This window comes from Astatotilapia calliptera, chromosome 10 (genome assembly GCF_964374335.1).
Source record: "Astatotilapia calliptera chromosome 10, fAstCal68.1, whole genome shotgun sequence".
In the NCBI taxonomy this organism is placed as follows: domain Eukaryota; kingdom Metazoa; phylum Chordata; class Actinopteri; order Cichliformes; family Cichlidae; genus Astatotilapia; species Astatotilapia calliptera.
Window position 1 is genome coordinate 28,807,884 of NC_137431.1, and position 26,617 is coordinate 28,834,500.

A 26,617-nucleotide genomic window follows, 5' to 3' on the forward strand; every position below is an offset into this window, starting at 1 on the left:
GATTGTAGTTTGTGCCAAATGATTCCCCCTGCCTCTGAACAGCAGGGGTTGTGACACAGACGGAGGTAATTCAGGAATTTGGGAGTGTAGCTGCCAAAATCTGCATAAAACGACACTCCTCGCAGTCAAAACTGAACACACAGAACTGATACACTTATTTTTAGATTTGGCGCGACTCTCACTTGCCAGAGGATGTCATTATCTTTGAAGCCGATTGTGAATAAAACTCCTTAAATCTCCTGGAAATCAAAGAAAAAAACGAGAGGCTCATAACTGTAGCACTTGCCTCAGAATAATCATTTCTCTTTGGCATCAAAGCCATTTGCATGTCTATGAGCCTAGTGTAAACAAGGACTGCAAACAGCTAATCTGCCGCACTTCTAACGGTGCCAATTTGCCCAAATGAAAACAAAATGAGGTTCAGATCGCATCCCACAGACAAACTCCTCGTTTTATTTGAAGATGCCTTTAGTAATAAACACAAAAATGTCTAAAAACTCAAATTAGAGGTTTCCATTTGAGTTTTGATTTAATATAATTTGATTATGTAATTAAAAAAGAGAAAGTATCCCTAATGGTACACCCAACTGCCGGCCATCATCACAAACTGGTACAGCGTGCAAACATAAATATGCATGTAGTGCCGCTCTCGCAGCATGTGTTCACCTCCTGGGGATCACAGTCGGTCGTCACTGCGAACAAACTGACCCAGCTGACTGCAAAGTGTCTTGTCCCTCCGAGAGACGATATGACAGCCACGCTAATCCCCCCCCCCACACAAGTCAGACCGGGTTCAGTCGAAACCAAGGGGCAAATAAAGGTCACAGTAATAACTCTGAGCCCCTCGGGAAAATCCTACCCCCCATCTAGTTGTATTGGGGGGGGAGGGAGTAGTAGACAATGCGTTCAAGGCAGTCGCTTCCCCTTCGCTTGCTCTTACTGAATGTCAGCACCCAAGCAGTGAAGTCAGTCACGCATCTTTAAATGCGATAATCATCGTTACTGGGATTCTGATATGAAAAGCTTCATCAGAGCTAAGCTGGCACTATTAGCTGATTCCAGGTCTAAACACTCCTTGAGTTCCCAAAAGCAAACACATGGTGAGGCACTTCTGATGGTTAGAAATAGTCCAAATGGGCACAGAGAGATGCCATCATATGGCAGGAAGACGACGCCGGAAACTTCAGGCTAAGAGGACGTCTGAGCCAATCGACAATGAGGTTAGTCAGTAACTGTTTTTCGGCATGTTTTTGGATTATTCACAGTGAAAAGGTCCAGATTCTAAACCTAGTTGGCCCGAGAGCAACTATTTTCTTTTTAGGCTGAAGATGTCCTACTGAAGTATGAAGTACGCTTGAGTCTTAAACTGTTTGAACATCACCGGAGATACTTGGACCTGAAAACGGGGTCTTTACTCCATCGCTTAACAGACGGATACTACAGTCACCTCCCCATTAATAATCTATCACGCCACGCTACGTTCTAGTGCTCGCAAACATCCGCTCAGGTGTAGTGAAAAGCAGGCATGGCCCTGCAGCTGACCCCACGCTGCAGATGCTGGGAGATGGGGGTGCAATGAGAGGTGACAGCCAAGCAAACAAATGCTCTTAGAGCAGCTGTATGTGGCCTACATTCAGGAGCTGATGGGGGGGGCGGGAGTGGACCTGGAGGCTGCTGTCAGCTGTACTAAAGAGTGAATGCTATCGACGATGGAGTCGCACGTCCTGCCTGGGAGCTGATCTGAGACAATGAGGCACCGAAGCAGTCGCACTGTGACTCTTTTTCCCAAGCCTCCCTTTTTTTTGCCCTCCTGTGGACGCTTCACACTAAAAGCAAACAGAATCCGTCTATCTACTATTCATCTTGTGTGATGCCGCAAACAATTTTCAGTAAAATTAAGTCCCTCCGAAATCGACATCATGCCATCTGTTAGTAGATGTCTCCAAATTTCTTCCAGCTAAAATGGCGATAAGGCAGAGATACAAATCATACCTCTGTCAGTGCACAGCTCAATTATGAAACGCCACTTTGCAGGAATTTCAGTGTCATCTGTGGATGCTGCTTCATCTGAGATAAATCAAACTGCTGAAAGGGACGTTTAGGAGTGCAGGCTGAAAGTGAAAATCATTTTACTCCTACTCCCACTCACAAACCTGAAAGCAATTTAACATGTAAGAGCCCTAGAGGTCAGGCTGGTTAATAGAGGGAAGCGCAGAGGTGAACATCTTCTTCCCAAAGCTAAAAAGAAAAAAAGAAAGGAGCAGTATGTTTAACTCAAAAATGATGTCGTTTTAGCTTCTACTCTTCACTCATAACACCGCGTGATGAGCATTTAGAGGAGTACAACTGAAAGCTGAATTCAGGTTACCGTAACATTTTTTGAGAAGTTACCAAGAACTCCCACGATGTCGCTCTCTGTTTCTCTAGGCCCTAACTCTTTTTTAATGTTTCTATAAAAAGTGGAGTTGAATCATTCACACCCAGCTGCCCATAAACAGCAAGACTGTCCTTAACCGCGCTGTCAGGACAATCTATGGGAAAATCCAAGCTGATGGGCTTTTAAGACCCAGCGTGAAGCAAATGCAGATTGCAAATTTGTATCCATTTGCATCGCCTGGCATGGGTTCACCTCAGTACAGATGCTGTATGTAACCATGTGAATACAGCAGTGTGTATTTGCTGTGACTGCTCTGCTATAGTAACTCTTAATCCTCTGTCTACTTCTACTTCTCTCATTTCCAGCTCCATATTTTAATTCTTGGATTCTAGTAGATCATGATTCAGAGTTCAAAATAATCCTTGTCTGTCTTATTCCTGGACTTCAGTTCATCCTGTCTGAAACAAGCCGTCTTGTTTGTTTTGGCACAAGAAGCCTGAGGCGCGAGGGGCTGATCCACAGGAAGGAAGCGGAGGTGGAAATACTTAAACGCAGGTGAGTTATGAGGGCGAGGCAGACAATCAAAGGAGGGAGCAGATAAAAGCAGGAAGTAAAAGACTCAAAAGACTTTAAAAATGATCTCCTTGAAGTTATTCGCGGTCCCTTTGATCAATTTAAAAACCCAACCCTCATTTTTAATCACTCTGTGTTTTGATTTCTTTACTTCAACACTGCGACTGTGCTCTACTGAAACTGTTTCTGGAAACGTGAAGCTGCCTTTACCCTTTATACTTCAGCCAATATTTGCAAATTGAATTTCATTTCATTTTTTAATATGTCTGAAGGTGTAATAAGCACTAAATTTAAAAAAAAATTATTTTAACGTTCAGGCTTTGAAAAGGTTCACTTCTTTTATTTTTTTCCTGCATGCTCAGTGGTAGTTCACACTTTGTGCAGCACACTGTGCTCCATCTGGAATTTAATGTTACGTAAATCAAGTTTTGCTTCCTAATTAGACTAAACACAGCAGAAAGTGAGATAAACCTTTAAACTAAACATTTCTTTCTTAGCAGAGTCTCTAGTTGAACCGTAAACACAGTTCAGCAGGTCACCAAAACATTTTAAATCCTCCTCTGGGAACAGGCGAGTGAACAGAGGGCTGGGCTCACAGATGGACGGACCAGCATGACCTCGCTTTGGCGTTTTGCTGTTAAAGGGTCAGTTCACAAAGATTACACTTCCCCTCTTCTTCAAAGGAAGAAATACACATTCAAGGCAATTTTGGTTTCATTTATTAAGGAGATAGAATTTAAAATTTTTCCTTGGAGTCATTTTCTGTGGTGTCAGGATTAAACTTCCTTCACTTCCACTGTATCGGGGAGGCGACTGAAATCTCAGACAGTCTACTTATAGACAAAAAGGAATAAGCACACTTTTCACTAAGGATAAAACTACTTGGTGATTAAAGTTGAAGAAAATTCATTTTCGCCAATGCTGAGTTGTGATTAAGATTTTAAGATTTCAGATTTCATTTATAACATTAGCCTTTAATTTTCCACGTCTCCTTGTGCATTGCGATATTCTGCAGTGAACCGAGGCTAACAGAGCTAAAGTTGGCAGCTTTATGGCTGCAGAGGCCTTGAGGCAGACACTTCATGGCCCAAGTGAACGAAAGCAACAAAGCTGATGTTGGAATTTGTCTCGTTAACGCCATTATGCATAAAAATGATTGAAAACTACGATTATTACATCAAATAATTTCTGAATATGTGCGGGCAAGATAAATACAAACAAGAGCCTTTAAAATAAGGACTGTTGCTTGAGGGTTAATCGCAAACTGAGGACGCAATCAGTCATTAATTAAAATGCCTAAAAATATCTGATTCCAGTTCTAATTTGTTAATAATTTGTTCTTTTTCCGTTAAGCAAGTTAGACGGTTGGAATTTTAAACTGCCGGCCAGACAAGGGGAGGGAAAAAAAAAAAAAAAGCATTTTTATAGTGAGCTTTGAATCTGGAAAAAATGTTAACGGGCAATTTTAACTGATGTGATTTGGATTTAGTTTGAAAGCTGAACAAGACTGTGTAATAGAGCCATGTCTGCTGCTTGTGGCAAAATGGTCCATTTCAAAATTACTAAATCTAAACAAACATGATATTTAAAATATGTTGTGCAGAAACAAAAAAAGAAAATTGAAAATATCAATGAAATAAAAACATAAAAAAGTTTATCCTCTTATCAATGGGCCAAATCCTGTAAAATAAACTATGGGAAGTTGTAGGAGAGGTGGTTTGATGAATTAATGGTCAAAGATATAAATGACTCCTGGTCGCATGAAGGTTAACATTTAACTGAATCTTCTGTTCTCAGCATCATATTTCATCTCCACAGTGTCACGGCTCCGTCTGCACACGCAGCACTGAACACGTTTTTAAAAAAATCACCGTTTTATTTATTTATATTCGGTCTGGACTGGTCTGCAGTTCAACAGCCAAAACAAATTACCCAGATCGACTCGACTCGTCAGGCACCGATGCCCCTTAAAGCTCCGACTACACGGACGCCCACGGAGTCGGGGCAGGTTCGCAGTCAGCATTAAAATCCTCTACACTGATCTGAGATGATGTGCAGTCAAAACCAGCATCGTGTTGTTATCGGCCTGGTGCTGCGGGAACGCTGATCGATGTGACAGTTACCGTGAAGGCAAAGAAACAAGCTCTCAGCAAACAGCTGATGTCAACATGTTAACAGACCCCGCTGAGGCACCGCCGAGCACTGAGGTACATTAAACAGAGTTAAATCTTTCCCGTAAAGTGGAGGAAGAAGCTGAAATCAGTAGGATTAGAGGATTAGTAAGCTAACTTCAAGTTCGACCTTCAGTATAATGAAGGTGGTTAATTTTTCACTGTGTTATCTTATACTGCAGACCTAACCTGCTAGGAGGACACTTTTAACGAACGCCCGAGGCGAATCAGGAGAGAAGGAGGATAACTGCTGCCCAGGCGAAAACCAGTGATGATCCTTTATGTGTCAGGAGTATGAGAACAGCTGAGATACTGTGTCTCTGTGTCTTTCAAACCCCAACACAAGCTACCACCCCTGGGATCGGGTCCCTCGGTGCAAACAGAGCAATACAGTGTACGCTGTTGAGTGCAAGTAGGACTTCTGTGAATTATAACAACCTCTGGCTAAGCATCAGGCCAGGACTCTATTTACACCCACAGGCTCTTTACAGTCATTGTGTGCACATCCTGGACAGAAATGCTGGTTTGAGTAGGCAGTCAATGTAATAACCATTCAACCGCCATTGCCCAAACCTCTGTGAATAGCACTCACAGCCACTGATCAATAGTCGTGACAGTTTCCATATTACCGATCGTGAAACTGACTCATCGCACATGGTTAGTCAGTGGTGCTAGTTTCGGTCGTTCTGCAGCTGTGCCATCTATAAGGTCGCGCTCAGCTGAGACTGAGAAGGTCACACAGATGAGTGATGGAACATTTCTCCAACTGAAAACGTTCAGATTAACAGAATTAAACAGATTAACAGATCTTAAGAGCAGCTATACATCTTTGAAGTCCACGGGCTGGGTGCGTGTATAGTTTGTGAAGTCAATTCTCTGCAGACAAGTGTGCAGTCACAAAAAGCACTGCTGCAGTGCAGGTCCCCGCTGTGATCGGCAGGCAGAAACATCCTTAACGCTGCACATGAAAATGAGAGATCAGTTTTATCTCTCCTCACCTTGAAACTTGTTTTCACTCTCTGAAAGAGACGATCAGACATTTAACCTAGACTTCACACTTCTCTCTGACACTCTTTACGTCTACAGCAGAGTGTGACACAAAAGGATGCCTTCAAGGAGACACCGCAAGTGTGCATCGTTAGCAACACCAGTATGATATAACGCATCGCGGCAACCAAAAGTCAGAAAGTCCCTTCTCTTGCTGCACAAGCACAGTGATCTGTGGTAGGTCCTGGGCTCTGGTATTGTGGGTGCGATTAGCATCTTCTATTTTGGTCGACGAAGTGCACCAGGGCAAAGTGCAAAAGACCCGTGGGCTCTGAAAGAGCAGTGAGTCAAAAAGCCCACCTGCTCCTCTAACCTACCCATCGGACACATGTAGAGGTGTGTGTGGGGGGCGGGAGTGAACCTGGAGGTGTGTGTGCAGTCGGAAGATCATGATTCTGCCCTTTTCTGCTTCATATTTTTAATCTTGGGCGTCTAACAGAGTAGCTTAGTATGATTCACAGTACAAAACAATCCTAATTTGATTTATAATAAGCACCAGTGCAGCTATGTCACCATCTGAAACAAGCTGCTTTACCTACACTTTAAGTCAGTCCGCTCAACTGAAAGATCAGACTGATCTTTATGCAGATTGATCTTTATTTTAAATTCATGCCATAAACGCAATCTTTGATTCTAAGCACTGTAAATCATTTTTTGGAGAATCAAAAGTGATTATACGTGATTTTGCCAATCAATCAATCACATATTTGGTATGGTTAATGATGATTTAAACACATCGAGTAGTTGAAAAGTGCTGGATTCATATTTGAGGGATTGTTCTCAGATCGATTTTAAAGCAACTCCATCACAGAGACTTCTGTGAGACTGTCAGGGCTGATTTAATGTCCATGCATGTGCGTGTATATATGTAACTGCTATTGATGTTAAATGAATATTATCATCATCCTATTTATGCAGTTTTCTTATTTGCTGTGCCAGATTCCATTTTTATCTTTACAGTGTTTATTCTCTTTTGATGATTTCTATTTAACCTTTATTTCTTTGCTTTTATCCCCAGAAATAAATGAATAAAACCCAGTGAACCATGCTAAAAATAAATAAATAAATTTGTTCATAGTTCCGGTGTGCATGCCGAAAAGCGATACGTTAGCTCGGCCGATCGGTGAACTGGGAATGCAGTGAACCGATTTACTCTGTATGACCAACAGAAATGGCTTTTATTAGAGTCTATTTATGCCTTTAAGCACGACACGTTCGCACACTGCACGCCTGTCCTGCTGATAATGTCCTCTCGGGTCGAAGGCTGCGGAATATCAATGAGTACGACTAATGGAGCAGCAGCTGGAAACACAAACATGTGGAAGCCAACGCTCCACAAGAGCTAATGCGATCTTTTTCCCCTCGAAGGTTGCTAAATTTGCTGCACTGACACAAGAAATCAAGTTAAGAAACGCAGCTCAAGATGTCGGGGAAGTGATCTGTCGCCGATCACACACAAATAGGTCACGGTATTGCAGATGGGGCCCTTGCAGGACTTGCATGTATCAGAGGATTGAAAATTAACTAGCAAGTCAGCAGCAGTGAATTAGACCGCCTGCAGCACATCAGCCTTGTGTTTGTCCTCTCTAATGCAACAAACTGCTACACAAGTGTGATAACAGCTTCACAGCTTCTTCTAAAAATGCTCAAAACAGAAACTAGCACTTTGCTGAAAGCCAAAGAAACAAGATTTGAAGTGTAAAGATGATTTTCCCATCTGCTGCTGTGGCCCTTCGATCACGTCTTTTCCCTGCCCCTTCACTCTCTGCTCTTTGAGTTTTTGAGGGTTAACGATGTTTCTCCAGCCTCCACGGTCAGCACAGCTCATGGGATTAAACTTGGCTTTAAGACCGCTCTCTAATGCTGGAGCCCGACAAGTTGAAGACCTCCGCTCGCAGCTTCATATTCAATCTATTTTTCGATTTTGCCCATTTCGAACACTCCTGCTGCTGTGCACTTGCTTTCTTGTTACAATGATACAGATGCCTTTTTTTTTTAATAAATACAAACCCAACAGGAATCAGATCCACCTGCAGACAGACAATCTAAAACTGCATTTGATGGCCTGCAAGGACAAAATAGGTTTTTAAATCACTTTTGTTGAATAGGCCCAAAATGTCTGTCAGATGAGCCAACTCTGACTCCTACTGTCTGCAGACTCACTGTGCTTATGTGCCTAGTCACCCCACAAAGGTCCAATCTGTGCCAGCAAAAACCCCACCAGCAAAAAGGTCCAATCATATAGACCTCTATGAGAAACTGACCCATCAGCTTTCATGATTCATGACCTCAGTAACCTTCCTTATGAGCATTCGTGGGCTTGGTCACTAGTTTCTAATTTTAGTGAAGACAAGATGATGTTTGCTTTGATTTGTCCCCACTAGTGTCACCATTATACATCCAAAAATCACCAGCTCACTGTGGTGGACACAATGTGGTGGTGCTGAATTTTCCCAGAAGCCTTAGTGGCCCAAAGCAAAGTGTCTTGGATAAGAGGCCAGACTGAACACGTTTGAAGAAAAAAAGAAAAAAGAATAAAAAACCCTATGAACAAATAACCTAGGGGCCAGATCCTGGGACAGGATACCGAGGTCCATGGGTGGGTGCCTGGTGACGGGTTTTAGCTCCTATTTCTGGGGTCCTGGGTGTTTGAGATGATTTCTGTTTTGAAATTAGTGGCATTTGTTCCCTCGTCATTTCCTGCTCTACTTTGAAGGTTAGTTTTCTCTTATGTCTAATCTAACTTTTCCCTCCTTTGTGACCGTCTGCTCCGCCCTAATTTGTTCTCCAACTGTGGTTGATCGTCTGTACCTGTGATTTGCTCCCACTTGTCTTTTGTTGACAGTTAGATTCCCTCATTGTGTTTGCTGTTTGCTTTGTGCATTGGAAAAGGGAGGTCTGCATATCTCTGCTCAAAGTGCTGCCCCTGTGAAAATCGATATGCACATTAAGTTATATCTGAGCTGCTAAAGAAAGTGTTTAAACACCACCCGGTCAGTACAGGGCAAGTGGTGAAGCAGCCAACAACGGTCACACCGATAGCCTGGATTAAATACTCACACGTGCAGCCCTCGAGCTGAAAGCGGAGGTAGAAACATGCACCCAAGTTGAGTGCAACACGCTCAGCATCTTCACTTTGCTCTGCATCTCCTCTGACACCACTTCACTCACTCTGAATCTCTAAAATATGCAACAGACACTGAGCCAACTAACACAGTCAAAAAGTGAATGATATCAGAAGGCCAAGTGCCTCATAAATGTCTAAATCCACACGCAGAGAAACCCGAAGAAACGTTCAGCTCTTTTAAATCATTCAAACCCACAAGTGACTTGTTGACTTTCAGTCAGAGGGTGTAATCCTTTTTATTTAAATCAGAGTATGGAAAGTCCCGAACAAAAAGCTTGGTTAGGCACTTTGTTCTCCAGCAGCAGAGGTGCTGGATAGTCTCAGTCAGCTGGGTCCACAAAGGAAGGGAACATAAAAGCCCCGTCTCACAGTTCCCATTCATTTAGATCTGCTATGATAGCAACAAGAAAGCCAATAATCCCATTTTAATGACCACACCCAGCTACAAGTATGAAACAAGACACAGCAAGTACAGTCCCGTCTAATGCTGACCTCTGATTGTCCTGAACATGTGGGTGTAAAGAGAACTTATTGAGAGGCCACTGCTTTTATAAATTGCTTTATGACAGGATATTAATATCTGCACTTTCATTCTTATTACTCTGTAAAATTTAAAAAACGTAAAAAAGCGATCGGCACGTGGATATAAAAGAAAGGTGCAGTCAGGTCGCTGTTAGTAAACCACAGAATTCAAACAGCTGAAAACATTCAATGGCCTCAAACGATCCGCAACGATCCGACTACCTACAACGGTTTGATTAAACTGGTGCCAGCAACCGTTCCGCTCGCAGCGCTGACAAGCGGCGTTACAAAGCTGCCATGCCTCATTTTCATGTTTTCAGCTATGGCAAAAGTTTTGATATCTCTTCAAAATCAAACCTCATATGAAGTCTACATAGTTTATAGCTTTAACAGTGGGTAAAATGGTTCCCAGTTGCAACAGGCAAGGACTATGAGATCATCCATCGCTTTCCAGAGGGCCATTTTGTCCTCATGTGCTCCTCATTTACTATTGCTACAAGTCAAGATTTGGCACCTTACACAACATATTTCCAGTTTGCAGTAATTAAGGTGGCAGATCTACTGTGAAACCAATCAGTAATCATTAAAATAATGGGCCCTTGATTCCAGAAAGGGACAAAAGCAGCTTCTAACCATTTATACTTGCATACTGCCAATGTTCGCAACAGAAATCACTGAAAAATAAAGAAATATACACACAAATGTTCCCACCAACTACTGACAGACTGTCCCCTCCATAGAGACACCAAAAATGTTAGATTTGTGTTTTTTTATATACACTTTGCTTCCACGGTCCTGAAATGAAACTAGTACAGTCTTTACAGTTGGTTTCTCTCCTCTGCTCCTGGTTTCACCACGTTTCTCATGTGAAGACTGTGCATTACTTTTGTTTGTTTTTTTAAACATGTGCACTAGTTTAATTTCAGGATTGTGTTTCAGGGTTGAGTCTCTAATGTGTTTTGTCCTCGTTTACAGTTTCTCTCCTCTGCTCTCGGTTTTATCGCCGTCTTTCTGTCTTTATCACGGAAGTCAAGATAACATATTACATGTGTACCGTTTATACTCTTTGTGTACTAGTTTAACTTCACCGCAATACAAGAGTCTCTCCTGTGCTCTCGATTTCACCGCATGTCTGTTTCACTCTGTGCTTCTAGTCAGTAGAGGCAAGCAGGAAGCAGAGACAACCGACATAAAGACAAGGTTATTTTAAATGAAGACAGCTCGTTGTGTTACTGTAGGAGAGAGTGTTTCTCAAAATGAACCATGGGCCCCACCAGCAAACTGTTGAGCCACTGCAGGTCAGTTGAGGCCAACTGGATGAAAACTATAAGGTGAAACAAGAGTTTGGTGACGTTTGGCAATTGCAACAACCTGTATTTAATGTGAATTTCAACTTAGACTATTTAAATTTAAAAATCATTGGGTCTGAATTCTTTAGGCATCTATAAAAAAGGAGAACTACTGCTCTAAGAGCAATAAAGTCTTCCATATATGGGTTAAACCACATAAATCAATGGGGGGGTGACTCTTGCTCAGCTTTGAATTTGAAAAAAGAGCAGCTGATAGGCAAAAGATACCCCACCCCCAACTCCCTAGCTGAGGCCCACCGCAAAGCTGTCAACCCAGGGGAAAACCACTGAAAGGTTAATTAAATATGCACTCGATGGCTACATACATGATACCACTCTATAAGACTGGAGCCAATGTGCCTCGGGCAAACATCAGCCTCCTCAAAAGCTGACGACCCACACAGAAGAAGAAAACAGCATTGTTCTTGTGTTTCAATGTAGAGCAGTATGGAGCAATAAGGACAAATATAGCTCTTGTCAAACGTCCACGTTATTGTACCCATAATTCAATCTTTCCCTGCTGTGATACCCAAGCAAAGCTTTTAATGCCTCATTTGAAAAACCGAGAAAACAAAGGCAGGGCGAAGGGAACATCACTACCAGGTAGCGTTTCCTTGCAGTAATTATTTTCTCATTAACAAAAGACTATGAGGATACTGAAAGAACGATGCAGTTAATCGAGCAAATTTGTGACATGAAACTAGCGGCATCCAGACTGTAAAATGTAAAAAAATTTAAGTATTATGAGATTCAGCCCAAGAAGCCTCTTTCCCTGACCCCCAAACAAAGAGAATTGATAACACAGCCGATCGACAGTTTCAGAGATTTGTTCCCCTCAGATGCAATCGATAATCCAGGAAATTGGAAATGCTATCAGCTGATGTTTGAGCTTGATTTCAATGTGACTTGACTGAGAAATCCAAAGTTTGAAATGCTGTTCAGTACAGTTACCTGCCTCAGCTGGACTTCCTCTGCTTTGCTAATAGGCTGTCCAAGAATCCTTTTCAAAGTAAAATATAGCAAAGATACCACTTCTTTTCACGCGGGGGCCTGTAACTGTGGACCGACTTCCAACTAAAAACAACTTACAGTTACAGCGGCTTCCATATATCGTGACCGATTGAAGCTGCTGTCATTTTAAGTATCTGTAAATAGCAAACAGACCTTTTCGGCTCAGGTGTTCATATGGAGGTGCGAGCGACTGAAGCACTGACCTTTAGAGTAGTTGACAACTCCCTCCATCTCCTGAGCCACAAGAAATTCATCATGGAAAACACGCTCAGAAAAACTGGCCACAAATGTGTTTTTTAATAATTTGGTGGGTTTTTAGTTTGGGGAAAAATAAAGGTTTGTGTGAAAATGGCTACTAAAGTAGTGAGTAAATGGGTATGGAAGGAGGAGGCAGCCAAGGGGTCTGTGTTTACGCCCATGATCCACATTATTTATATTTCACATCATATTTTATACATCCATCCAACCTTTGCTGCTTATCTGGGTTGCAGAGGGTGGCAGTCGCCAACTCTTACGTACATTGAATGCATCCAAGTGTCCGTTTAAAGTTTCTTTATGTGGCATCTAAATATGAGAAGTCAGTGGCGCCACAGCTGTAGCGATCACATCAGAAGATAGTCTCTAGTTACATGCCTGCCTGTCTGTGCACAGATACAGTAGCAGAAATCGAGTAACAGAAATCAAAACTAAGGCGGAGTTCGAACGCGGTTGCGGTCCAGACAGAGTGCTGAGTACTTGTTAAATAATGCATTAATGTCTTATTGTTGGGCCTCAAGGTGAGAGGTTCTCAGTCTGAAAAGTGAGTCTAACACATGAGTGGCTCAACCTCTAAATATCTGCAAGTTTCCCAGTGACCTGTTTAAGGTTGGGTTCACGTATACTGATTAATATGTAATTTTAACCTATATTGGTAAACCCAAAAGGAAATTCTATAACAGAAATGTGTTAACCTAACCAAGCCTTGTGGTTTCCTTTGGCTTGAATTGTTTGTTAAATGAAGGGGTTAAAGCTGTATTACTTCTACTGACCAGCAGGGGGCAACTCCTCCGGCTACAAAAGGCAGTGGTAAACTGACCCTCTGCACACTTGATCTATGATGTTAACACAGTAACAGCTTGAGGCTGCACAATGGGACCTCAGTAACCAATGGATGATGTAGAGTAGTGGTCTCTAGTAGCCGTAATTTCTCTCTTTCCCTCTCTTTCATGGTGACTACTTTTAAATTTGAAACAGGGCTGTTGATTGAGTGTGAGCAGCCATCTATAAGTACCCCATCAGTACTGTGTACCTTGTCAATGTTTACTAGTTAAACACTACCCAGTTTGTGCAAAGTCACACCAACACTAGTTTCTATTTGGGCTAATTTGTGTTTTCAGTGCAACTGGAGACTGGTCCAGAGATTAGTTTTCACCTCCACACCTGTCACACACACACAGGTAACTTTTATGTTTACAAATATTGCCGTTTAAAGAGGTCCAACTAGTAAATCTTACTGGTCTGGTTAGGCAGTTAAGTTGGCGTGATCTGCGAACATTAATCCCAGCTTTGGAGTCTCTTTTGGCAACATAGTCCTCTTTTGTGTCACATTCCAGCGATCTCAAGTTTCTCTTCATTTATTTCCCCCCGCTCATTAGTGTTGTTCCTCCTTTTCTCTAGAAACCTGGTGGTTGTCATAAAAGAACATCTTCAACAAATATTTCTGAACAAGCCACAATATGTTCATGTTTTTAGTGGGTTTCCATCCCATGGAAGTCAGAGCTCTTGGTTTCTAGTGTAACAGGAGAAGGCAGCAGTGGAAAACAATGCCAATAATATTTGTGAGAAACTGAAGCAGAAACACTCAAGGCCTCAGCTCCACCCGGGGACTACAACTACAGCTCACCCAGGCCAGCGTTCCCTACACCAAACTGCAGGATGTATTAAACAATACAGCTGTCTGCCTTGATCCACTCCGACGTTTGTCTCCGCTACGATTATTCGCCTCATTCATCCCCCCCCCCCCCACACACACTCCTCCAGCACCAAATGAGAATCAGATGTTTTGGAGAGGAAGTACGGACCCCCGCCCATCCTGCTTTGCAGGGGAGGTGGGATAGCATCTGTGTAATAACGTGAACACATTGACAGGAAGTTTAAAATTCCACCCAAGTTCCAACTTCCACCGCTGGCCGGCAGCTGTGTCAGAAACCACGCACTAGACCTGATCCATACAAACTCACACATTAGGTTTACAAATAAGCAGCAGCAGCCGCCATTACCTATGGAAACTCATGCAGCAGGATTTATTTTATCAACTGTTCTTGGAGGAATGTCTAAACTCGTTCACGAGGCTTAAACATTTAGGAGCATGGCTTAGAGGACATCCTCTGCTGCTGCCGCGCCGTCAAAAGCATGACTTCCCTAAACAAAGACAAGGCCCCTTTCACCCCACAAATTCCTTGACAACTGCTGCAAGCTTCCTGCTGGCATTTGATATGCTCCATTTCGTTCCCATGACCGAACTCCAGTCACGCCGAGGCGGTTGAAGGCTCGTCTCGCAGCGTTGCTGCACTCCCGACGTGAAACTTCCATCATCTCATCCTCTGAACCAGCGAGGGTGTCGCATCAAGTCAAACGTGATTTACGTTTAGTTTTGCTTTCTGTGTCTCAAAGTGTGCAACAGCGAGTGTGTGTTTCTTAGTGCAATCACATGGGGAAGAGACAACGAGGAGCCGCTGTGGGTTATCGTGTGTAATTAGTTTAAACCTTAAGTGGTTGGGATGAAACCTTTCCTTTGGATTTGAGGAATTTTTTCTTTTGGTTGAACCTTTTGAAATCTCTGAGGCTATCATCAGAAAAATGAAAAATTCAGTGCTGCACTCTCACTTAGAAAGCCCATATTTACTCACCCGGTTTTGGACTCTGAACCAGTGACCCTGTCATCACAACCACACTCGTCTTGACTTATGTCTTGACAATGATTCTGCGCTGGCACCCCATCCACCCAAAAAAAAAAAGAAAGAAAGAAAAACCCAAAACTGGCCTTCCCCCCTCCCCGTCTTTGTCTCCTCGGCGGTGGGGGCAAACTTACCAAGCTGACTCTGTTTTTCCCAGCATGTGGTTGCCAGGTTGGACAGTTCCCGGTATTTCTCCGCCAGTTGGAGCTTGCCGTTATTAAGGCGAGGTCGCCGAGCGAGGCTCTCCTCGGCCAAACTCCGGTTAGAGGTCAGCAGCATCTCCCTGTCAAACTGGAGCTCCTGAAACTGTGAGGGGAAAGAAAAACAATTAGTGTTAAATTAGCTGACATTTTTCCCTCGTACATGCAAAGACTCTCGTGACAACCGGCTCATGAACAGCTGTGCAGCCACAGTGCTGCACAGAACAGTGAAAGTATTTGGGCAATGACACATCTCTTGCAATTTTGCCTCCGACTTTGACTGTGGTGTGTATAAACCATCAAAACGCTAATTGCAGACTTTGTGCTGTAATTCAAGAAAGAACTGCATCACCTGCATTAGGAATTACAGACATTTTTATACATAGCGCCTCATTTTCAGAGGCTCAGAAGCAAGTGGACAAAAAATTTAACTAGAAGGATGTTTTTAACACTTCAGTGAGAGAAACTGATTGTGGACCTTAAAAATGATACACCTATTATCTCAAGTGTTCTTGACAACACACTAAATATTGTGAAGGTTTTTTTCTTAGAAATTTAAATAATAATTCTGTGATCATCCACTTTGTCTTCTGTGATTCCTTCTAAATAACTAGATTATTTGGGCTCTTCAGTCTCCTGATGGCCACCTTCACATATATTCACATCCCTTTGGCGCTCCTGTTGCAATTTCAGCTCCTGAAATCGACTTAATTTGTCATGAATTAACAGAATGGGGGGACTGGTCTTCTGTGGCCATGATGCTGCTTATCAGTTATTAGTCTGACTACTTCTGAGTCCCTGAAAATGATGGCCGGTGCATAAAAATGCCTCAAATTCCTAAACAGTTAAAGTGATGCATTTCAGTCACATGTTCATTATTTCACCACAATATTGTTACACTGTCTCTCATTAAAAAGAAAACATGATATTTTTCTAATGTTCATGTTTTTCTGGTTTTTTTTTAAATTGAACAGTGTATATTGTTTTTCTTCCTCTACAGTTTCTTTGTGCTATGAGGGAAAAGCGAGGATCAGCCACTCACACTATCACTAATCGCAAGCACAACGAATGGCTACCAGCAAAAACTGCTGTGTAAAGAAAGAGGAACATAAAAGAAAGCTAACGCCAAGGTTTAAAAGAAAACAAAAAAACATCAAGTGTGATAACTATAAAATGCTGTTGTTTGCAGCCGTAATGTTGATAAAGGAGTAAGATCTGGGTAAATGGGGAGGAGGAGTGGTAAATGTGATATTGTCACTGGAGCATGAGACCACCATAAATTATTAAACTCAAAGCCACTCCCTTTAAGTCTGGTCCCAGCAATAGCAGCTGGCGTCTCAAACACAGACACAATGCCACTTTGTGAGTTTCACAAAGTTAAAAGAGTCAGTTTCACACATTCCCGCCACTTTCTTTTTGCTCAATTGCTCACTTTCAGCGGTCAGCCTCTTTGGGCCTGAAGCCCTCTGCATTGAGTCCATGCTGCACGGTGCATCTGTCTCGCATTTTCCGGGTCATCAAAAGGATGGATTAGTCTCAAAAAAATTTGCAGAATTTGCCCTGAGGTCGAAAGAAGGATGACTGTCTGAGCTGCTGAAAAACAGGATGTCAGATCTTCTTTTCATTCATTCTCAGAAATCAAAAGATAATACAGATCAACTCACACTCACACTCCAATAAAGCTCCTTTCTTTCCTTAAACAAGAATCCAAACGGACGCATTTCCTGCCTCGGCTGGTCCGCCCAGTTTACCAAACAACAACTGCTGCAGTCTTCAGCGAGGGAGTGCTTTCTGTATTCCGATGCATAGGCTGGCGGTGTTTACCGCCCAAGACAAATGACACTTCAGAGTCAGGAACTCTGCACTGGAGAAGACGAGGCGACGCATTGTTGTTTTCTTCTGCCACGTAAACTGCAATAAAAAAGGTGTTCCTGTTGTCTTAAACGAGGCTCAAGCCGCCAATTTAACAACTCAGTCTGTGAAGAAATTGAAGGCCTTAAAAGTCTTTTCCATTAAAGAATTCTTCACGCAACACCGAGTATGTACCTGCAAGAAAGGAAGCAGTGTTGCGCTGACAGTCTCCTGTCACGGAGCCAGCTTGTATGATTATGAAGACTTTCATAAACGAGATAGAAAAATATTTTTATAAAAACAATAATGGATCAAACGACAGTGTGTAATGTGGCGTCGCCCCCCTGCAGATTTTGTGAACCCACTGCGAGTTTCGCCCACTCTTCTCAGAGCTTTATATCTTCTTCTAGCTCATTGTTTGGCTGTCTTGCATGAAACTGTTTTGACTCTGACTTATCTCACAGCGGGCGTTTTTTTTTTCTTCTTGGTCACAGCAGGCAGCTGTACTAATCTCCACATGTAGGAGAAAAATATCAAATAACGCTGCTTGATTATTTTTTTTTAAAAAATCACCGTTATTTTCTCATTTATTCATTAACTTCACAAATGTCATGCATTTAATAAACCGTAAAAAAACAACAACAAAAAACTGCTTTTAGTGACGTCACTCCTGCAACGTGCTGACGAACAAACAAACTGCAATCGTTGCTGCGGCAACCCCAAAGTAATCTTGCGCGAGGTTACATGATGCCGTCTGCAAAATTTGTAACACAAACTGCAAAGCTGGTCTTGACAGCACATCAGACACCTGATCAAACAAAATCTAACCAAAAGGTGAAGAGTGTACTGCGTTTCACAGCCTGAAAAGTGAATCCATGAATGAACATGATGCAGCTAGTGAAACATTGGCATCTTCTTCTTCTTCAGGCTGTCAGATTACATCTCTGAGCTGGCTGGGGAACACCTCAGTATTCCCTCTGATAAAGCTGGAGGAGGTGGCTGGGGGCGGGAGGTCTGAACTTAAATAAAATACTAAATACTAAAGGGTACTAGCATTGAATTCCAGGTACTAGCATCAGTTCAAGCATTAACCCAACCATACCCAGTGCAGGTCCGGATTGTATCCCAGTATCCCAAAAAGTGATGATGCAGTGAATTATGGTTCAATCCCAACAGTAACATCTCCTCAACAAATGAGAAACCAGTGTGTGTTTGGTGTAAACAGATAAAGGGGATAACGTTACATCTATCTGCCTCGCTCCTACTCAGATGACTGCATGGGCATTAAGAGTCATGTAAAATCATAGCTAAAGTCCTGATTTTATCACCCAACAAAAGCATTTTATAAAAAATAAAAAAAATTCTCAGTTATATTAATGCGTTAAATGGAAGTTTGAAGCTACATGGTGGCAGCTACACTGATGCTTCGCGGTTGATGGCACTTTAGAGGTCTACACCAGCAATGCAGCATTATCGTCATACCAACTTTCTGAGGAAGAGGAGCTGAAACTAAGCTTTTAGATTAAACAATAAAGCTTTCAAACCAGCACTAGCAGCACTCTCCAAAATACCCTGAAGAATGTGTAAATGATAAGTACACGAGATATTAAAAAGCCCTCCTTTTATTTACAAAGGAGGGCTCTAAAGCGTTTGAATTTTTAAATACAATTGTACACCTCTGTTTTTAACCTATGACTCATGTACTGACAGTGAAGCTTTTCCTTTACTAAGACTTTATCATGTGGGATTTGTGGTTTGATTTAAGGGGAAATGCAAAGATTTCTGTCGAACAACAATGCAGACTCTCTGCAGACCACCCGAGTTTAATGACGTTCCACTGAAGGCCCACTCTGAGCCAGGAAAACCCTCAATAGCCTTTAAAAAGGCAAAATGGAGATTAAAATTCAAACCTTCTCTCATCAAAGAACTAGGAGGATTCTCAGGGAGAGCAGTTCACCTTGAGCAAGTCATCCAGTCTGCACCAAAATGTAATGGGTTACTCCTTCACCCAAACACCACCTCCTCACCAATTTTCATGAAATTTTGTCAAGCAAATTTTGAGTAATTTTACTCAAAGACAAAGAAGGTAAATGAATCTATTGGATGCCAGCGCTCAGTACTTGACAGCTTCCACGACATAAACCCACCCCCCATGTTTAATGTACCGCTCTCATCCCCTCCCCCAAGTCTTCAGCTAGTTGTGATTCTCATGTTCACACAGAATCACTGGGAAGATGACCTAGATCTGAAGTTTAGCGGTTACGTGAGGTCTGTCTCTACCTGGTTTCCCCTCCGAGGATGATTTTTACCAGTCTGCAAGATTAAAGAGCCCAGCAAAGTGGAAAGATCTCCAGACACCAAAAAACTACATCCGAATATGAAGTAATGAAGCGCAACTGAAAATACAACACAGCATGAAGCTTGTTGTGTGGCTGATTATAAATAGAGTGGTCAGGTATCCCATTTCATGTGGGACTGAGTGGCATTTTTATCCTGTGTCCTCTTGTTTAAAGTGAACATTTCTCATGCATAACTAAAATAACTGCTGTAAATGGGAAAAGGTGTTCTGAGTCTTTGCACGGGACCATAAAGACTCAATGCCATATCTTTAACATTATATTATTTGGACAGATCAAACTACCCCTAAGACAGGCTTAAAATGTGTTTCTATACAATCTTCTATACAATCTTCACACCAGCTGAGATATTACATTAACTGAGATATGACTCTAAAGAATTTGTTTAAGCAGTTTCCTCTGAACTAACCACTAAAGACTGGCTCAGGTTCACACTTTAAGGCTTCAACAGATGATGCATGGCAGTAAAATAAAATGTCAGACTGATTATTTATGTTTGTTTTCTTTTAATGATTTGATTATTTAAGTTCTGTGACATGAAAGTGTCTAAATCACCATGGCAACTCGTGCTGAACACCCAACCTGGTTAGGAGCAGGTTGCATTGCAAGTCTTGGCTGAACGCGTCACGCTTTTTACTGATTCTTTTATTTATAACATGATTTAAGTGTAATACGGATAATCTGCTGGGCAAATATGTTTTATATGTGCAAGCTGCTAAGTTGTACCTGAGTAAACCCGCTGGATAAAATGCAAAATCCGTAACATTATCACAGGATTGTGTTTGTGTTAATTTTGTGATGTAGAAAATGTATGAACAGTCTTTATAGTCGGTTCTAATCTGCTGCGAGGTCCCTTTTACACTTCTGAACTGCAGCTACAAGAACACATAGACACACAGTGAAAATACCTGTGTAATCATTCAAATTAATTTCACTTTGATCTGCCAGGAAACAAAAGCTATTTCCATGACTCCTCTATTAGGCTATGAGACAGTAACATTCAATGCTTAAATGTGTCCAGTCCCAAGTTTCAGAGCTCTAATGTGCAGCTGTCATCTTAGAAATAAAACAGCAGCACTGATAAAAATCAGCATTAACATAGAAAACTTGATTTCTTTGTTTATTTTATCACTCTGGGTGCTAAATCACCAGATTAATGACCTTCTGCAGCATTAATAGCTTGTCTCATTTTCTATGTTGTTGCTTTTCACTGTTACATTTTTCATGTTCTTTACAGATTTTTAAATCACCATCATAATCTGATAACTTCTCTCGCGGGGATCATTTTCTGAGGAAGAAGAGTCATGTGATGCATGACACACCCCTTTTTATGTGAGCGTACACAGACCCTGAAGCAGAAAGTCCAGCTAGAGCCAGCTAAAGCAAAGAAAGCCTGGCTTTGTTGAACTATGTTGGCAGCATACCCCTCAGGTTCCACGTAAACACCACCTTCGCCCCACATTTAGTCTGAAGAGTGATTCAGATACCATTCCTCACTGATAAGGGTTAATGAAACAGCAAGCAGTGATTACGGCATGTGTAGGCTACAGTTTATGTTTTGACATTTTATCAGCTTTCCAGTGGGTCGCTGTGTTGTTGTCACATCGTGTGAGCGATTTCTGATGTTCCCACAAGCTGTGCGCTCCGAACATCTTTGCAGTCGTTTCTCCTTTATGTCATACAGTCGGACACACGTGGGTCTTGTTCAGCCTACCAACATCGGTGCTCTAATTCCTGCTGAATATGTCAGAAACTGTTAAGCATCCTGCAGTAATGCATTACACAGCTGGTATTCAAACACGTATCACAACAAAACAAAAGCAGGAACAAAAGAGGAATGAATGGCTCTCACAGATGTCAACCTGACTGGTAGACTGGTAGCTGCTCATTTTTTTTTTTCAACCAATTTAAGCTCCGCATTATTATTGTTATTAACTAATCCCATACATCAGTGAAGCAGCAACGTTCAGAGCTTAAAAACCAAGCAAACCCCAAAAATACCCCGAACAGCAGTTCCTCTAATGTCCACTTGAGGCTGCTCCCAAAGTGACCCTACTCTCATAGAGCCCTCCCAAAGTCAAACTGTCTAACAGCGCATCAGAAATAAGACCTGTTGCACGAGTCTAGTTTCATTATACCAACTTGCTCAAAACTCCAGGTTTTAATTATATCTACGACACAGAGCCAGGGTCGTTTCTAATGATGTGACTCTCATGCTTCTGTCTCAGTAATACTGTGTTTTATGCTGCTACAATGCAGAGGGTTGCAAACAAAATGCAAAATAATTGCATTTCTTAATTATTTAGCTCCATCGATTTAAGCACACTTGCAGTGTTTGAGGATGACTAATCCACAATGGTTACGTTTCAGTGAACACGCTGTTGTTGTTACTCTACCCGTGGCTGTGAAAAAGCACTGCAATTCTATAGCTGCTGAATCCCAACTGAGAGCCTTTTCTGTTTGAGCAACCCCAAGGCAAAACTCATCCGAATGGGGCCCAAGAAAAAGACGTCTGGTTACAACTGGTGTAGATCTGTCTGCAAGTGTCTGATTCATTAGATCCTAATGCATCAGCCTGATCTCACAGAAAAACACACAAAAACCCCAAACAACTGGGCTATGGATGCACACTCTCCATGGCAACCACTGGCTTTAACCCAACCAATGCTCTTTTTCTAAACTAAACTGATTAGTGTTTAATCCCTAAAATAAACCAAGCTGCCTTCCGCCACCAAGTCTCCAAACCTTGCTTTCCTTACACCTGGTCCCTGCACCTAACCCTAATCTACCTACCTTTCATCACATGAGCCAGCTCTTTCCCGTTAAAGCCCCACTTTCACCCCCATCTCTCTCGCTGCCTTCTAACACGGCTTCCCCATTTCCGCTTCCTTTGTCTTCAGCCAACAGTAACACAGCTTCCACCGGCACCCTGTTGGACAGCAGCACCAGCGGTTGTTAACCCAGGCCTCAATCCGGTACAGAAATCTAATTTTTGACAATCTGCATGTTTGTAACCCTATCCATTTATCCGGGCTTGGGACCAGCTCTAGGAGTAGTATTTAGTCTGTTAAACCTAAGAGATAGGTGTGTTTAGGCATTAAGATCCAGTTTCTTTTATATTCTAAACTAAAATGAGCAGCTTGGTCATCTCTAAACCTAGATGGTTTGATATCCTAAACGTTACTAGTGTGTAAGGCCTAAACTGAACAGCTTTAATAGCCATGTGAATCATCGAATGGTTGGCTTGGGTCAGAGCAATGAAAATTTTGTCTTCAGAGGGTAACTGTGTTTTGTCCATGGTGAATTTACATTACAATGCGCCAAATAAGCATCCGCCCCAGGCAGTGGACTTCAAAGGAGTGTAACAGCAGTTTTAGCTGTTCCGTAACAACTACAGAGTTTATTTTTATTTAAGTCTTTAACCCTAACAGAGTAGTTTTCAGTGAGAATTAAAAGCATGTTTTATTTGATAATTCATTTTTCCATATATTAATAGTGTTAAACTCTGACATGTGGGACTCAAATGGTGGTCTCTGATGTGAGCTGTAAATGATTCACTAAACCAACCAAACCACCCAGCCTCCGAGTGTGGACTTTTTTTTACCTTTAGGGGAAAATGTTAATGTCATGTAGATGGACACAAATCATTGCATACCAGACTGATCAGATGTCTTAAAAAATAATGTTGGAAAATGCATGTTCAGAAACACAGGTCAATACATTACAGGTCACGAGTATTTCAGGAATTGGTGCGAAACTGTGTTGAATATGCGGATTTCTTGAAAGCTTGGGTAAGATAAGACGCGCTAGCTAGGTGTACATGAGGTTTACCATAACTAAGTGATGGAAAGATGAGTATGAGCGTGCGTCTGTGTGTGAGTGTCAGAGAGAGAGAGAGAGAGAGAGAGATGTGGTGTCGCTTGACACCACAAAAATCACCATGCAACCCCCCTGGAAATGCGCCTCTCTAAAGTGCAGAGTGGTTACTCCCTTTAGAAAATGTCCAATTTATATTTACCACGGTTCCACGCAAATTTACAAAAACCTACAAACACGACTTCGGGCGTTTTCTAAAGATTGGCTACCACTCCTCAATTCGGCTTGAATGCAATACACCAAGATGCAGTTTACTGCAGTAACACAACTCTTGAATGAAGTACTGCCGCTTAACTTACAATTGTGTCTCTTGAGCGAAAAGATTAAGCATATCCAGTTTTAAAAGTGGGAATTTTACTCGGATGTGTAACGTTATGTACATTCAAATATCGCCGAACTTAATAGCATGTAATTACTTTAGTTTTTCTCTTAAAGTCATCTTCCACTTCGAGTTTAACCCCACATGCAAATGAAAAAAATCTGCAATGCGAGATTTCTCAAAGGGAATTCGGAGCGAGGACTCAAGCCACATGACGGCGCGTATGTGGGGGGGCTTCAAGACCACGATACGAAGCTTTCTGTCCAGTGAGAAGGTTTACAGACTGAAATAAACCACTTGTACGAACCAAACACAGAGATATCCCAGAGTTTTACATTCGCTTCAGTAATTAATCATTCACCGCAAATATTAATAGCGCGGAGTTTAATGAGAACGAATTGGAAATCCGACCGCTCGCCACGCAGACAATCGATGAGCCGTGCACTGAAAGCTGGGCTGTTTCACACACCGCACACCAAATATGAGGACCACAAACAGCAGAATATTCAGCAATGACCACAAACAAACCCCCAAAAACTGTGCTAAAAAATAGGAGGTACTGCTAACGAAGCGCCAACACAGAGCAAATTACTCTCGGCACTTTGGTTCTTGGGGGGAGCACGGAGGATCCCTACCTTCTCATTGAGGCGAATGATTTGGTCCATTTTGTCGTCGTTTTGTAAAAGCTCCCTCAGCTCACTCGCGCTTAAAGCCCTGTAGCCGTCAGGACAAGTGCTGGCCTCCTTCAAGTTGGACATTTTATTCCTTGAAATTGCGGCTGAACACGGCTGGGAAACATAAAGTCCGCACAGCGGTTACATCTCTGCTCACATTGGAATGCGCTACAGCGACCGTCCCGCACACAGCGTCTACCAGACAGCCGTCACGCTTCCTGTCAATTCCTTCAAAATAAAACACCTCCACCGCACTGACATCAGGGGCGTTTACAAGGGGTGGCACAAGGGACCTCCAAAGAAAATTAGATTAATTTTGGTAGACCAGCTTAATCATTAATCAGATTAAACATGAACTAATTTAACAACACATAAGTAGTAGGGGTGCAACGATACACAAAATTCACAGTTCGGTTCAATACTTTGGTGTCACGGTTTGATATTTTTTCTATACAAAAAAAATGTTCATTCCTTTTTAATTTGTCATTTATTAAAATTATAAATATATATTTTAACTCAAAAGTACAGTTTTTAAATTTAATGTTGCTGAAACAACAAAATAATAAAAAATAAATAAATCTATCTGATTGAGAAATCACTCATCTTTGGAAAAGAGAAATGGCTCTTTCCAAAATAAAAGCTATACCCTTCTTCTGGGCTATATTCTCAGCAGCACATTAAACATATCAAGTCCCCATAATGAGAATCATGTGCTAACGGCTGTCTCGGGTAAAGTTTGTAGCATGCGTGCTTGTTGTTTTTGTCTGCTTCCACTTGTCTTTGCATAAATGTGCAGTCATATTCGTTGTTCCCACTAGTGCTGTCAGCGGTAATCTTGTTGAAGTGACGTTAACGCCACAACACGGCAAATCTCAGTTAACGAGCTACCGCGGATCGCCCCGTGCGTGGGGCTGGACAGCGTCAACACGTTAACAAGCTAACTGCGCTAACACACTAGTTCCCACCAATTGAGCATTGCGTGGCACATCCGACATACTGTTTTACTTTTGTCCATGGCGCGCTTACCAACAGGGTCATGCTTCACATGAAAACCAAGATAGTTCCAAATGCCAAATCTGAATGAGGATGGGGGAGGTTTAATTTCGGGTAGGTTGAGGCAGTTGCCATGTTGCAATGAGCTTAGCTTCTGTCTTGCGCTGCGCTCAGTGGATCTGCACTCGACGGTGCAGCCTAGGTGGAGTAGTCGAACGCAGATCCACTGAGCGCTCAACACAGACAGCGTCGTCAGAAGAAAAGTTGATAAAATAAATTTAAAAAAAATTGTATTGTTCGATACATATGCGTACCGAACCAAAAGCATTGTATGAGCGGTTCAATATCGATACGAGTATTGTTGCACCCCTAATAAGTAGGTCCTATAGGAAGTCTCCACTATAAGGCACATCAAAAGGAGACCAGAGTTCATATGCTGTAGCACGAGTGTTCTGTAAGAAAAGGAGGAAGTGTGGCAGAATTTTGGCATTAGATGGCATAAAAGATGGACGTAGCATCACACACTTGTTATAACGTCTCGTTATGGAGCCTGAAGCTGAGAGTTTTTACCACTGTTGAGCCCACCCTCGATAATCCTCCTTTCTGACTTGTAGAATGAACCAAAGGAACATAATGAACTTTGTGCTCTACTGAATATGACTCATTTTCGCAACCAGATGAGTCGCCTCATGCTGGCCATTAAAAAGAATGCATGTTTAATTCACTTCCGTGCTGGCTTTTGCTTTTTTGAGAGCTGGAGGCTATGTCCATCTTTTACTCCATCCATGTTTCAGCCCTATTATCAGCTCAGGTGTGGTTGCTCGGGTAAAATCCTTAATAGTATTTCAGCTCATTTTTGTTCGAGTGGTCTGAAAGAGAACTAGACTCCTGCACCTCTTGTGAGCTTTTAGGCTTTAGAGGATTTATCCATGACAGGAGACTCTGTGGAGCAGAATCCAGCAGCATAAACAATATTAGAGGAAAAAGCTCAGATAAGACGGATTTATAGCAGTGGTGTTTCACCTGGGAGAGTGGGATGGATGTGGTTTGAATAGATTTCTGCCTGTTGCACCTTAAACTAGAGTTTGTTTACCAGAGTGTGCAGTCTCCCAAAGCCAAACAGCACACCTGGCATGCACAGATACCGTAAAAAGCACACATTCAGAATACAATACAATCAATACAAAAACAATCAATTAACCCTTGAAATAATTGAAAGTAGAATCGTAATGAA

General features: G+C 42.1%; 1 protein-coding gene across 2 annotated transcripts in view; it reads right to left on the bottom strand.

Moving 5' to 3' along the window:
* The window catches only part of vps37d (VPS37D subunit of ESCRT-I), a 44,044-nt gene extending 19,436 nt beyond the window's left edge, over window positions 1–24,608 (bottom strand). The window contains exons 1-2 of one of the 2 annotated variants that reach the window (XM_026181806.2): window positions 24,352–24,608; window positions 15,248–15,419 (exon numbers count right to left, since the gene is read on the bottom strand). In XM_026181806.2, the coding sequence (XP_026037591.2) occupies window positions 15,248–15,419; window positions 24,352–24,474 (295 nt within the window). In that variant the 5' untranslated portion in view covers window positions 24,475–24,608. Of the gene's footprint in view, window positions 1–15,247; window positions 15,420–16,745; window positions 16,888–24,351 lie in introns of those variants that run through there. The other variant, XM_026181807.2, reaches the window with a different exon arrangement.
* Window positions 24,609–26,617: the final 2,009 nt, after the last annotated feature.